The sequence below is a fragment of the Ictidomys tridecemlineatus genome, chromosome 12, assembly GCF_052094955.1.
Source record: "Ictidomys tridecemlineatus isolate mIctTri1 chromosome 12, mIctTri1.hap1, whole genome shotgun sequence".
Taxonomy (NCBI): Eukaryota; Metazoa; Chordata; class Mammalia; order Rodentia; family Sciuridae; genus Ictidomys; species Ictidomys tridecemlineatus.
The window spans coordinates 91790377-91803605 of NC_135488.1; the positions used below are offsets into that span (position 1 = coordinate 91790377).

At 34.3% G+C, this 13229-nt stretch overlaps 1 protein-coding gene across 32 annotated transcripts in view; it reads right to left on the reverse strand.

Moving 5' to 3' along the window:
- The window catches only part of Rmdn2 (regulator of microtubule dynamics 2), a 255562-nt gene that overhangs the window by 206572 nt on the left and 35761 nt on the right, over window positions 1-13229 (reverse strand). For all 32 annotated transcript variants that reach the window (XR_013429058.1, XR_013429052.1, XR_013429051.1 and 29 more), the window contains one exon: window positions 2207-2381. Coding sequence is in view for 21 of the 32 variants with exons in the window: in XM_078029359.1 (XP_077885485.1) it covers window positions 2207-2381 (175 nt within the window). In the remaining 11 variants the exon portion in view is untranslated. The remainder of the gene's footprint in view (window positions 1-2206; window positions 2382-13229) is intronic.

Below are 13229 nucleotides of genomic sequence, written 5' to 3' on the forward strand. Positions count from 1 at the left end.
TCAACAAATTTCTAGAGAGACATGGCCTATACAAAATGAATCAACAGGACATACAAAATTTAAACAGATCAATTTTAAGAAATAAAAGTGAAGATGTCATCAAAAGCCTACCAAGAAAGAAAAGTCCAGGACCAGATGGGTTCTCAACCTAGTTTTACCAGACCTTCAAAGAAAAACTAACCCCAATCCTCCTCAAATCATTCTATGAAATTGAAAATAAGGGAATCCTTCCAAACTCATTCTTTGAAGCATGTGATACCAAAGCCAGACAAAGACATATCAAGGAAAGAAAACTTCAGACCAATATCCCTGATGGACACAGATGCAAAAATTATTACTAAAATACAGGCAAATCACATACAAACACATATTACAAAGATAGTGCAGCATGATCAAGTGGGGTTCATCCCAGAGATGCGAGGTTGGGTCAACATACAGAATTTAATAACATAATTCATCACATCAACAGACTTGACAAGAATCATGTGATCATCTCAATAGATGCAGAAAAAGAATTTGACAAAATACAAAATCCATTCATGCTCAAAATACTAGAAAAACTAGGGAAAGAACATCTTTCAACATTGTAGAAGCTATATATGTTCAACCCAAGGCCAACATCATTCCAAATGTAGAAACATTGAAAGCATTCCTTCTAAAACTTGGAATAAGACAGGGATACACTCTTTCACCATTTCTATTCAACATAGTCCTTGAAATTCTAGCCAAAACAATTAGAAGAAAGACATTAAAGGGATACAAATAGGAAAAGAAGAACTCAAACTATCTTACTTTGCTTACATGATTCTATATTTAGAAGACCCTCCAAAACCACCAATTTCTGGAACTAGTGAATGAACTCAGCAAAGTAGCAGGATATAATAACGCACATTAATCAATTGCATTCCCTAAACATCAGTGATGAATCAACTGAAAGAGAAATAAGGAAAACTATCCCATTCACAGTAGCTTCAAAGAAAATAAAATATTTGGGAATCAACCAAATATTTGGTTAGATATGCTGGAGGCTCTTTATAGAATGCAAATTGGTCTGGAGATTTTAAGCCAGCACACCTCTGGGCTCAGCAATTTCGAGTCTTCACTGGAAGATTTCCCCCCAGCCATCTCCCCTGGGTTCCACTGTGGGTGGAGGAGCCAATTCTTAGCCCACTGTGTCACCTGCAGACCCAACATTTCCTGGTCTTGGGCTCAGTCTCCAAACTCAATCTCTCCTGCTCTGGCCCTTTCAAATTCCTGGCCAGGCATGACTCTCCCAGCTGATCCTGCAAGCAGCTTGATTGGGACAGGGAAAGGGAGAGCTGGGTAGGTTTCCACAACCAATATTCCTCTGTGTAAACCTTTCTCCACATTTGATTTTTACCTGGTCACACAGGCACTCTCTATGTCGTGCAATGTGGGTTTGCAAGACTTGTATTTCAGGCCAAACTCAGGTTTACCAGGAATTTTCTACCCCAGCTGCTGGCCCCCATGAAATGGCTGCAAAATTATTCCTTCCTTTGTCTTCCACATGCCACAGGGAGAGAATCAGCTTCTTTCCCACATGAGGATATTGTGCAGTATGCCTTTCAGTTTAATCAGGCAGTGTTTTTGATCTATAAACTTTCCATACCTAGACATGTCTCAGGGTTCCTAAAAATGCTGGTTCCTTTAATTCCTTTATCCCTCCACTTTGCTCACACAGGAACCTCTCTGGCTGTGGCAGTGGCTGTGGCATGGGGATTTCTTTCTAACTTTACTATAACCAACCTCCTGAGTCTCTGATCTGCTTTGACTATCCAGTATTAAATTCCAGTAAAGTACTGCCTTTTTTTTTTTTTTTATTCACTGACCTTGCTGAGACACTGCCTATCTACTTTCTTGGTTTCATACCACAGAACAGCCAGGAAAGTGACCTTCTCTATTCTGCCATCTTGATATATCCTATTAATTAACTCTTATACTTAAGTTTTTAAAAATTTTAGTCATTTTATTAAAAAACTTCACATCAATCATTTACATTATATGAACTGTGACATATCATAAATAAGATGATAGATAAAGTAAAAAAATGAAAACAACATATTGTCAAAAAGTTCTTACCTTTTCTTTGTTTATTTAGTTTTTTCATGTGGTGCCAGGGATTGAACCCAGTGCCTCATGTTAGGCAAGCACTCTACCACTGAGCCATAACCCCAGAAGTTCTTACCTTTTCTTTGTAGTCACAAAGTAGTTCAAAACTCTCCATCTTGCCAGACTCATTCATACGTAAATGATCTGCCTTCTGAAGAAGGGCATCTAACTTTAATTCTTCTACATGTGTGTTAAATGCCTTAGTGCCTGGAAAACTTGGTTCTTCTGTGTCAGTATTAGCTGTAATATACCTAAAATGGCAGAAATGACCATTAACTCCTATGAAAGTTATGCATAATTGCCAGAGTGATACTTTTAAAATGCAAATCGAATCATACATAGAACTATAATTGGTGTCCAGTAGACAATAGAGACAATGCTGAAGATCTAATAACAGTTCCTGTGCAATTTGCCTCCCAACCCCAATTCCCCTCTAACTTCATTTGTCACCACTCTTCTCACTCATTCATCTCCACTGTGGCCTCTTCGCTGTTCCTTAAGCCTGCCAAGCATGTCCTACCTCAGGACCTTTGCTCTGATACTGCTCTGATGCCATGCTCTTACCTTAGACAGCTACACTAAACCCTCACCTCCTTCAAATCTTTGCACCAATGTCGTTTCCTCAGTGTAGCCCATCCAGGTCACTCTATTTAATTCAGAAACTCACACATTCCTCACCTTCAATCTCCCTCATCATGTTTGACTCCCCACTCACATAGCACATATTATCTTCTAATATACTGTATAGCTTACAAATCTACTACATATGCTGTAATTTGTCAGTATTCATTCCATAAGAATGAATGCTTCCTGATAGTTGGGTTCATCAACTCATGTGTCGAGTGCCCAAATGGGGCACTTATATTTTATAATATATAAGAAAACAAATTAGAAATAGTGAGGAAAGCAAAAAAAAAAAGTCAAAGATTAATGACGTCAATAAAAGATACATATATTTTTTCCTTTTTATAAGGAACACAAATGTGGTTCTTCATTTTTGAGCAGCTAATGCAATCAGTCATATAATTTGCAGTTCTCATTAGATAAAAACAAAGATAAAAGTGAGTTCTTTGGAAAATTGCAACTATTACCAAATGCTGACTCAAATTTCTTTCAAAGGCCTTATAAAGAAGACATTTTATGAACTGATATCTAACTTCTTAAAAAAACATTCTTTACTAATGGAAACCATGTTTTCCCAATGATTCAAAACAAAACACCTGGACTCATCCTTGATTTTTTTTTTTTTCCTAAGCAACATCTAGCAAATTCTGTTGATTCTATCTTCAGAATGTACCCAGAATCTAGCCATTTCTAACCACCTCTCCCAGTGTCACCCTGATCTAAACCTCCAACATCTCACCTGAATTACTGCAATGGCCTTCTATCATGTCTCCCTGATTTAATTCTTGACTTTTATTAGTCTATTTTGAATAGAGTAGACAGAAGGATTTTCAAAAACCTGAATCATGTCACCCTTTGCTTAAATTCCTCTCACAAATGCCCAACGCAGAGTAGTAGTCTGTACAGTAGTCTACAAGGCCCTACATAATCTGGTCCAGTACTTCTGACCTCATCTACCACTTTTCTGTTTGCTTAGCATTCCAGGAACTTTGACTTCCTTGAACACATAGTCACTTTCCTGCTTTAAGATTTTTGTACTTGCTTTTACTTCTGCCTGCTGTTCTTCCCTGAATATCCACATAGTTTACTTCTTTGACTATTTCACATCCTTGTTTACCTAAATGTAACCTTATTATTGTAGGCAATATGATTAATTACATAATAACCCCAAATAAGTTGCAAATTGTAAAATATATGAGTTCAGCTGGATATAAATTGGCTAGATATAAAATTAACATATGAAAATCAATTTTATTCATATATATCAGTAACATAAAAATACCCAAAAAGCATAATTAAAGAAAATATTCCATTTACAATGATCTCAGAGTGTATCTAACATGTTGGAATAAAGGTAATAAAAAACAATGTGAAATACTATGGAGAAAATTTATAAAAGTTGCATTAAAAGATGTTTATAAAATGACCTAAGCTCAGAGACAAATAACACCATATTCATGGCTAAGAAGACCAAACATCATAAATATTTGAATTCTCTCAGAGCAATATACAGATTCAATCGAAGGCCAGTTTTATAAGTCTAATAAGAATTTTAATAGAATTTCATAAGATGATCTAAAACTTATATGTAAAAGTGAAAAGTCTAGAACAGCCAAATCATTATTAAAGAAAAGGAACAAGAGTAGAAAACTTATTTAACCAGATAATAGGACCTATTATGAAGCAATAACAAGGAAAGAGTGTGGTATTGGTACAGTGCCCAGATTAGAAGAGAAAGAAGTGGTATTGGTACAGTGCCCAGATTAGAAGAGAAAGAAGTAAAATTATCTCTATTCATAGGTAACATCACCTTGTATACAAAAAATTCTATGGAACACACACACACACACACACACACACACACACACACACACACACATCACCTCTACCCCCTATTAGAACAAATAAAAAGTTGAGAAGGGTTATAGGATATGAGATCAATGAACAAAAATGAACTGAATTTTTATAAAGCAATGAACATTCCAAAGACGAAATGAAGAAAACAATTTGATCTGTGATATGATTTATAAGAAAACAATTCTTGGGGCTGGGGCTGTAGCTCAGTGGCCTTCCTTGCACATGTGAGGCACTGGGTTCAATCCTCAGCACCACATAAAAATAAACAAATAAAATAAAGGCATGCTGTCCATCTATAACTACAAAAACATTTTTTTTAAAAAAGAAAGTAATTCTTAGAAATACATTTAATAAAGAATTCCAAGACTTTATTAAAACTACAAACATCGTTGAAATTAAATAAGATCTAATAAGTCTAAAATGAAATTTCATGTTTGTGAATTGAAAGACACTACTATTAAGTAGCATTCTAAGATTATTAAGATAGTACTATTAAGACAGAAATGCTCCTGAATTTAACTGCAGATTCAAAGCAATTCCTATTAAATTTCATCTGGAATTTCCCCCCCAGAAGTTGGAAAACTGATCTTAAAATTCCTATGGAAGTCTGGCATGTGTGGTGCATGCCTGTAATTCCAATGGCTCAAGAGGCAGGAGGGTCATGAGTTCAAAGCCAGCTTCAAGAATTTAGTGAGGTACTGAGCAACTTAGTGAGACTCCATTTCTAAATAAAATATTTTAAAAAGGGCAAATATATCTAAAAAGTACCAAATATACCTAAAAAGCATAATTAAAGAAAATATTCCATTACAATGATCTCAAAGTGTATCTAACATATATATCAAATATATATGTTATGTGTATGTGGTGTGTGTGTGTTTGTTTGTGTCCCTTATGGAAATGCAAAGGATCCAGAATAGTCAAAATTCTTGTTAAAGAAGAAAAAAAGTGGACGCCTCATACTTTCTGATTTGGAAATATACTACAAAGCTATAGTAATCAAGAGAGTGTGGTACCTGCGTAAGGATAGACATATGGACTAGACATTAAGAATCTATTAAGAATTAAGAGTCTGGAAATAAGTCTTTACATTTTTGGTCAATTATTTTGACAAGATTTTGGAGACAATTTAGCAGAGGAGGCAATACTCTTCAATAAATTGGGCTGGGACAAATGAGGACAAATGGGACATGCAAGAGGATGAAATTGAACTTTTATATTATATATAAAAATTCACTCAAAATGTATCAAAAAACTAAATATAAGATCTAAACTAAAAAACTCTTAGGAAAAAAAAAACCATATGAATTAATAATCTGATACTCCACAGAATAGGAGAGAATACTTATAAATCTTATATTTGAGAAAGGACTATATATTAAAAAAGAACTGTTACAACTCAACAATAAAGAAATAACCAACTTAAAAATGGGCAACTCCATGACCAAATAAAAACTGCCCAATTAATTGTATGCTTAACAGGAAATTTTATGGTACGTATATAATATCTCAGTAAATCTATTATTCTTTATAAGAATAGAAACTTGAATATTCCTTTAGACATTAAATAACTAACTCAGAATTATAAATCTACTCTCTTTTTCCCCCCTTACACACACACACACACACACACACACACATACACACACACACAAAACAGTTGTATAACAAATTCTACCAAATATCCAAAGAATTAGACTTAGTTCTCGTTCACATCTTGCATGGTGAGGGAAAGGGTTCTCCTCCAGAGGGATGGGTTGGCTAAGAAATAAAAGCTAAGAAAAGTAGTACTATGGAATAACCACAGAAAACAGAAATATAGTTTCAGAATGGGGACAACCACGGGCCAATCTGACCAGATGGATACAACTTCTGACAAAGAACAGGGCCCACACCCAGTTTATTTATATCAGAACAGATCAAAGAGATTTGATAGAAAGTTCTCCACCAAAAGAGGATACAGATGGGGGGCAGGTAGGGTGCTCAGTTTCTAACAGGTCACACCCATCTCCCTTGCTGCGCAGGACCTTTAAGGGAAGAGCTGAGGGGGAGTTCACTTGTATTGGGTGGTCTTAATAGTGCGAGTGCCACTATAAGTTCCCAAATACTGGATCTACCCCCTTCACAGGCTTCAATGTTGAAAAGGTCCTTACACATTTCACTTCACAGGTGGCTTTCCACACTTAGTCAGACTCTTCTATGGAAAAAAGAAGTGATATCATTCATCTCATTTTATAAAGTTAGTATATTCTGTAAACAAAATCAGATATAGAATAACTCTGGGTGACTTTAACACACCTCTTTCACCACCGATATATCTTCCAACAAAAGCTAAACAAAGAAACTACAGAACACAATAAAACAATCAATAAACTTAGACTTAACTGACATATATAGAATACCTTATCCATCAACAAGCGATTACACTTTCTCCTCAGCAGCACATGGATCCTTCTCTAAAATTGGCCATATATTATGCCACAAAGCAACTCTTAGCAAATACAAAAAAGTAGAGATACTAGCCTGCATTCCATCAGATTATAATAGAATGAAATTAGAAATCAATGATAAAATAAAAAAAATAGAAGCTGCTCCAACACCTGGAGACTAAATAATATGTTATTGAAAGAACAACAGGTTGCAAAGATTAAAAAATTCTTAGAGGTAAATGAGAACACTGATACTAATAATCAAAATCTCTGGGACACTATGAAGGCAGTACTCAGAGGAAAGTTCATTGCATGGAGTTCATTCCTCAAAAGAAGAAAAAGTCAACAAATAAATGAACTTACATTACATCTCAAAGCCCTAGAAAAAGAAGAACAAATCAACATCTAAAGCAGTAGAAGACAGGAAATAATTAAAATTATAGCTGAGATCAATGAAATTGAAACAAAAGACACAATTGAAAAAATTGTCAAAACAAAAAGCTGGTTCTTTGAAAAAATAAATAAAATTGATAAACCTTTAGCCATGCTAATAAAGAGAAGGAGGGAGAAAACTGAAATTACTGACATCTGTGATGAAAAAGGAAATTTCATGACAGATACTACATAAATATAGAAATAATTTTAAAAATTTCTTATTTTGAAAATTTGTACTCCAATAAAATAGAAAATTACAAAGGCATCAGCAAATTTCTAGAGTCACATGATTTGTCCAAACTGAATCAGGATGATATACACAAGTTAAACAGATCAATTTCAAGCAATGAAATAGAAGACACCATCAGAAGCCTACCAACCACAAAAAACCTAGGACCAGATGGATAGACAGCTGAGTTCTACAAAAACCTTAAAGGAGAACTAATACCAATACTCCTTAAATTATTTCATGAAATAGAAAAAGAGGGAACATTTCCAAACTCATTCTATGAGGCCAATATCACCCTGATTCCAAAACCAGACAAAAACATATCAAAGAAAGAAAACTTCAGACCAATATCTCTAATGAACACAGATGCAAAAACTCTCAATAAAATGCAAAGTAAATACAAAAGCATATCAAAAAGATAGTGCACCACAATCAAGTGGGGTTCATCCCAGGAATGCAAGGTTGTTTCAACATACAGAAATCAATAAATGTAATTCATCACATCAATACACTTAAAGATAAGAATCATATGATCCTCTCAATAGATGCAGAAAAATATTCGACAAAATACATCTCCCCTTTATGTTCAAAACACTAGAAAAACTAGGGATAACAGGTACTTACCTCAATATTGTAAAAGTTATCTATGCTAAGCACCAGGCCAACATCATTCTAAATGGAGAAAAAATGAAAGTATTTCCTCTAAAAACTGGAACAAGACAGGGATGCCCTCTTTCACCACTTCTCTGTAACACAGTTCTTGAACTCTAGCCTGAGCAATTAGACAAAAAAAAAAAAAAAAAAAAAAAAAAAAAAAAAAATTAAAGGAACACAGATAGGAAAAGAAGAACTCAAATTAGCACTATTTACTGATGATGATTCTATACATAGAAGACCCAAAAAATTCCACCATAAAACTTCTGGAACTAGTGAGTGAATATGGCAAGGTAGCAGGATATAAAATCAATACCCATAAATCAAAGGCATTTCTATATGTCAGTGACAAATCCTCTGAAAGAGTAATGAGGAAAACTATACCATTTACAATAACCTAAAAAACCAAAACAAAAAACAAAACACCTGAGAATCAATTTAACCAAAGAAGTGAAAGACCTGTACAGTGAAAATTACAGAACATTGAAGAGAGAAATTAAAGAAGACCTTAGAAGATGGAAAGATCTCCCTTGTTCTTGGATAGGCAGAATTCATATTGTCAAAATGACCATACTACAAAAGCACTATACAGATTTAACACAATTCCAATAAATCAGAAAAAGCAGTCATGAAATTCATCTGAAAAAATAAGAGACCCAGAATAGTCAAAGCAATCTTTAGCAAGAAGAGTGAAGCAGGTGGCATTACTATACCAGACCTTAAACTATGCTACAGAGCTATAGTAACATGGTATTGACATCAAAATAGACTTGTAGACCAATGGTAAAGAATAGAGGACACAAGAGATAAACCAACATTAATACAGATATATTAGACAAAGGCACCAAAAATATATATTGTAGAAAAGATAGCCTCTTCAACAAATGGTGCTGGGAAAGCTGGAAATCCATAAGCAACAAAATGAAATTAAGATCTTATCTCTCACCATGCACAAAACTCAACTCAAAGTAGATCAAGGACCTAGGGATTAAACCAGAGACCCTGCACTTAATAGAACAAAAAGTATGTCCAAATCTCCATCATGTCAGATTAGGCCCTGGTTTTCTTAATAAGACTCCTATAGCACAAGAATTAAAATCAAGAATCAATAAATGGGATGGATTCAAATCAAAAGCTTCTTCTCAGCAAAAGAAACAATCAGTGAAGTGAATGGAGAGCCTACAGAATGGGAACAAATTTTTACCACATGCACATCAATTAGAGCACTAATCTCTAGAATATATAAAGAACTCAAAAATCTTAACACAAAAACAACAAATCACCCAATCAATAAATGGGCCAAGGAACCGAACAGACTCTTCTCAGGAGATGATATAGAATCAATCAACAAACATATGAAAAAATGTTCAACATCTCTAGAAATTAGAGAAATGCAAATAAAAACTACTCTAAGATTTCATCTCACTCCAGTCAGAATGGCAGCTATTAAGAATACAAACAACAATAAGTGTTGGTGAAGATGTGGGGAAAAAGGGCACACTTTTACATTGCTGTTGGGACTGCAAATTGATGCAACCAATCTGGAAAGCAGTATGGAGATGCCTTGAAAAACTGGGAATGGAACCACCATTTGACCCAGCTGTCCCTCTCCTCAGTCTATACTCAAAGGACTTAAAAACAGCATACTACAGGGACACAGTCACATCAATGTTTACAGCAGCACAATTCACCATAGGTAAATTGTGGATCCACCCTAGATACCCTTCAGAAGATGAATGGATAAAGAAAATGTGGTATATATACACAATGGAATATTACTCATCATTAAAAGAGAATAAAATCATGGCATTTTCAGGTAAATGGATGGAGTTGGAGAATATAATGCCAAGTGAAGTAAGCCAATCCCAAAAATCCAAATGCCAAATATCTTCTCTGATATAAGGATTCTGATTCATAATGGGGATGGGAGGACAGCATGGGAGGAATAGACAAACTTTAGATAAGGCAAAGGGGAGGGAGAGGCCTGGTATAGGAAAGATGGTGGATTGAGATGGATATCATTACTCTAAGTACATATATGAGAACACAAATGGTGAAACTCTACTTTGTGTTCCACCTGAGAATTGAAAAATTGTGCTCTATTTGTGTAACATAAATTGAACTGCACTCTGCTGTCATATATAACAAATTAGAATAAATAAAAATAAAAATAATTAAAAATCAAATATATATGTTATAAGACATTAAAATTATGGGTCAATGTCATATAAAATAGATTTTAAAATCTTCAATAAAATAGAATCCAACATGAAAGAATGCATCATAACCACACTGGGTTTATTCTAGGAATTGCAAGCACACTTTAAATTAGGAAATTTCTCTAGTGTAACAGATAAGAATAACTATGATCATTTCCATAGTTTTCTGCCACATCTCCCCACCCCAACAAACTCCTATACAATCTCAGGACAAAACAAAAGAAGAACAACAACCATCAACAAAGCATCATCATCATCAATAACAATAACAACCCCTTAAACAAGAAGGGACTTCAAAACCTGATAAAGGTTGTAAAAACTGTAATACATTTCATGCTTAATGATAAAGGTGTGAAGCATTAGCCTTAAAATCAGGGAGACAACAATTCCAATATTCCTGTTTCTTTTCGACATTATACTGGAGGGCCTGGTCATATGAAATCAAAAGAAAAAGAAATAAGAATTATACTAATTGGGAAAGTAGAAACAGTATTGTCACTATTTGGAGATTTTTCAATAGAATAGAAAATCTAAAATACTTTACAGATATGTAATTAACTAGTAAAGTAAAGGTTTCTAATCAATTCTTGAAATACAACTGTATTCCTAAACTCTATAAAGCAAGTTAGAAATACAGTTTTATAAAATATAGCATTTATGACAGCAAAAAATAAAATAAAAGGTATCTATGAAAAAATTCCAGTTTTTAAAAATCTGTTATATATTACAGCAGACTATATACTATACTATAGGGCACATATACATATACAGCAAAATTTTTCATATAAAATTCCAGTTTTTTAATAATCTTTCAGGATAAAATGACAAAATTATCATCTGAGGATGTTATAAAATACCTAAGTGAAAAAATATATCCATGGACAGAAAAATTTAATATTAAACAATTTCATATGACCCCAAATTCAGCTATACTTTTAAAGCAATTTAAGCAGAAACACATGAAATTTGGCTATGAAACTTAACCTGACCTTAAAATTAATATGAAAGGGTAATTGCAAGAAGAGCCAAGACAATCTTGAATAACAGATAGCAGGGTCACAGTAAAAAGGATGAAGCTATGGAAATTAGGTCAATATGGTATTGGCATAGCAATATGCATACTGGATCAAAAAACAAAGGAAACATCTGGGAAAGTCTCTTCTCCACATTAAAGACAAAGTGAGAGAAAACTGCTTTCCTACTTTGGACAGAGATCTTTTATTTAAAAATGGGCATTTCTCAGAAAACTATGAGAGAGTTCTGAAAGCCAATTTTTAAACAATAGGACACACACAAACATGACCAGGAAAATTTATTTATATCTATTAACTTTTGGTTAGGGATTGGATTTTTACTAACTCTTCAACCACCCCCCAAAGGCATTTCATAGATTATCTAATGTCAAATCTATTTTTTTCAATAGCCTCTTATCAGGTCTGAAGAAGATCACTTTAAAATGTCAAATTTATTACTTTTCTTGTCCTATTTTCTGCTGTGAATTTTAAGAAGGATTGTATCTTGTTTCTTATTTCAATTATGCATGATCAACTACTTATTTCCCTAGCAACAACAGCATCTTTGAAGGTATAGTTGCATTATTAAAAAAGAAAAGGAAATTACTTTCTGTGAAAATAAAATAGTAGATTTATAGAAGTATATCAGTAATTATATGCATTGGAACAGGTCCTTAACTCCCCCTTGGAAACACCAAAGGGAAAAACACAGTGAAATCACTTTGCAGGAGATCTAGATACAGGATTTGCAACAACCAAGTAAATGTCCAAACAAGAAAAGGCTGAAATGGATGGAAATTTCACATTTTTGCTAATTTTTGTCACACCCCTTCTCTCATGTGGCATGGCTGAAAAGAAGCTGTCCTATTCCTGGATTCTCACTCAGGACAGAAGAAAAATAATGGAACTTGTCTGCAGTGTTATGGCCTGTATGGCAGCTTCCTGAGAAATGGGTTTCTGTCTTGCAAGGCATAGTTTGGATTCATGTTAGAGGCTACTGAAAGCAGTGAATGGGCACTGTAGTACATGTGAGTTATAGAGGGACCACAGGCTTGTGGGTGCATAGGTCCAAGAGATTTTGGGCAGAGGAATACAATTGAATATCTGAGTCTCTGAGGAGATACAGGGATGAGACTCAGGTAAATTAAGATTTTTTTAAACAGTCATGTATATGGGGAGAAGTGGTAAAAATGTATAAGCACATACACATTCAGGTCCAATAGAAGTACATACTGAAAAAAAGACCTGAGAAAATCTTCTGCTTCCCCACAAGGTTGAAAAATACAACTGCAAAAAGCATAGACAAACTTGAAGACAGGTCATTTGAAAATATTGATTAGGAGGAGCAAAAAGAATTAAAAAATGGAGAAGTGTGGACAGAGCCTAAGCGGTTTATGGAATGCCACGAAGCAGACCAAATACCCATTATGGGGTTTTAGAAGGAGAGAAGAGAGGTACAGGGGCAGTGAGCTTATTTGAAAAAATAAAAGCAAAACAAAACAAAATAAGCAACAACAACAACAACAAAAACAAACAAATTTGAGGGTAGACAAGGAAATACAAATACGAGACACTTGATGGAAACTCCAAGTAGTATAAACTCAAAGATATCCACACCAAGACATACCATACTCAGACT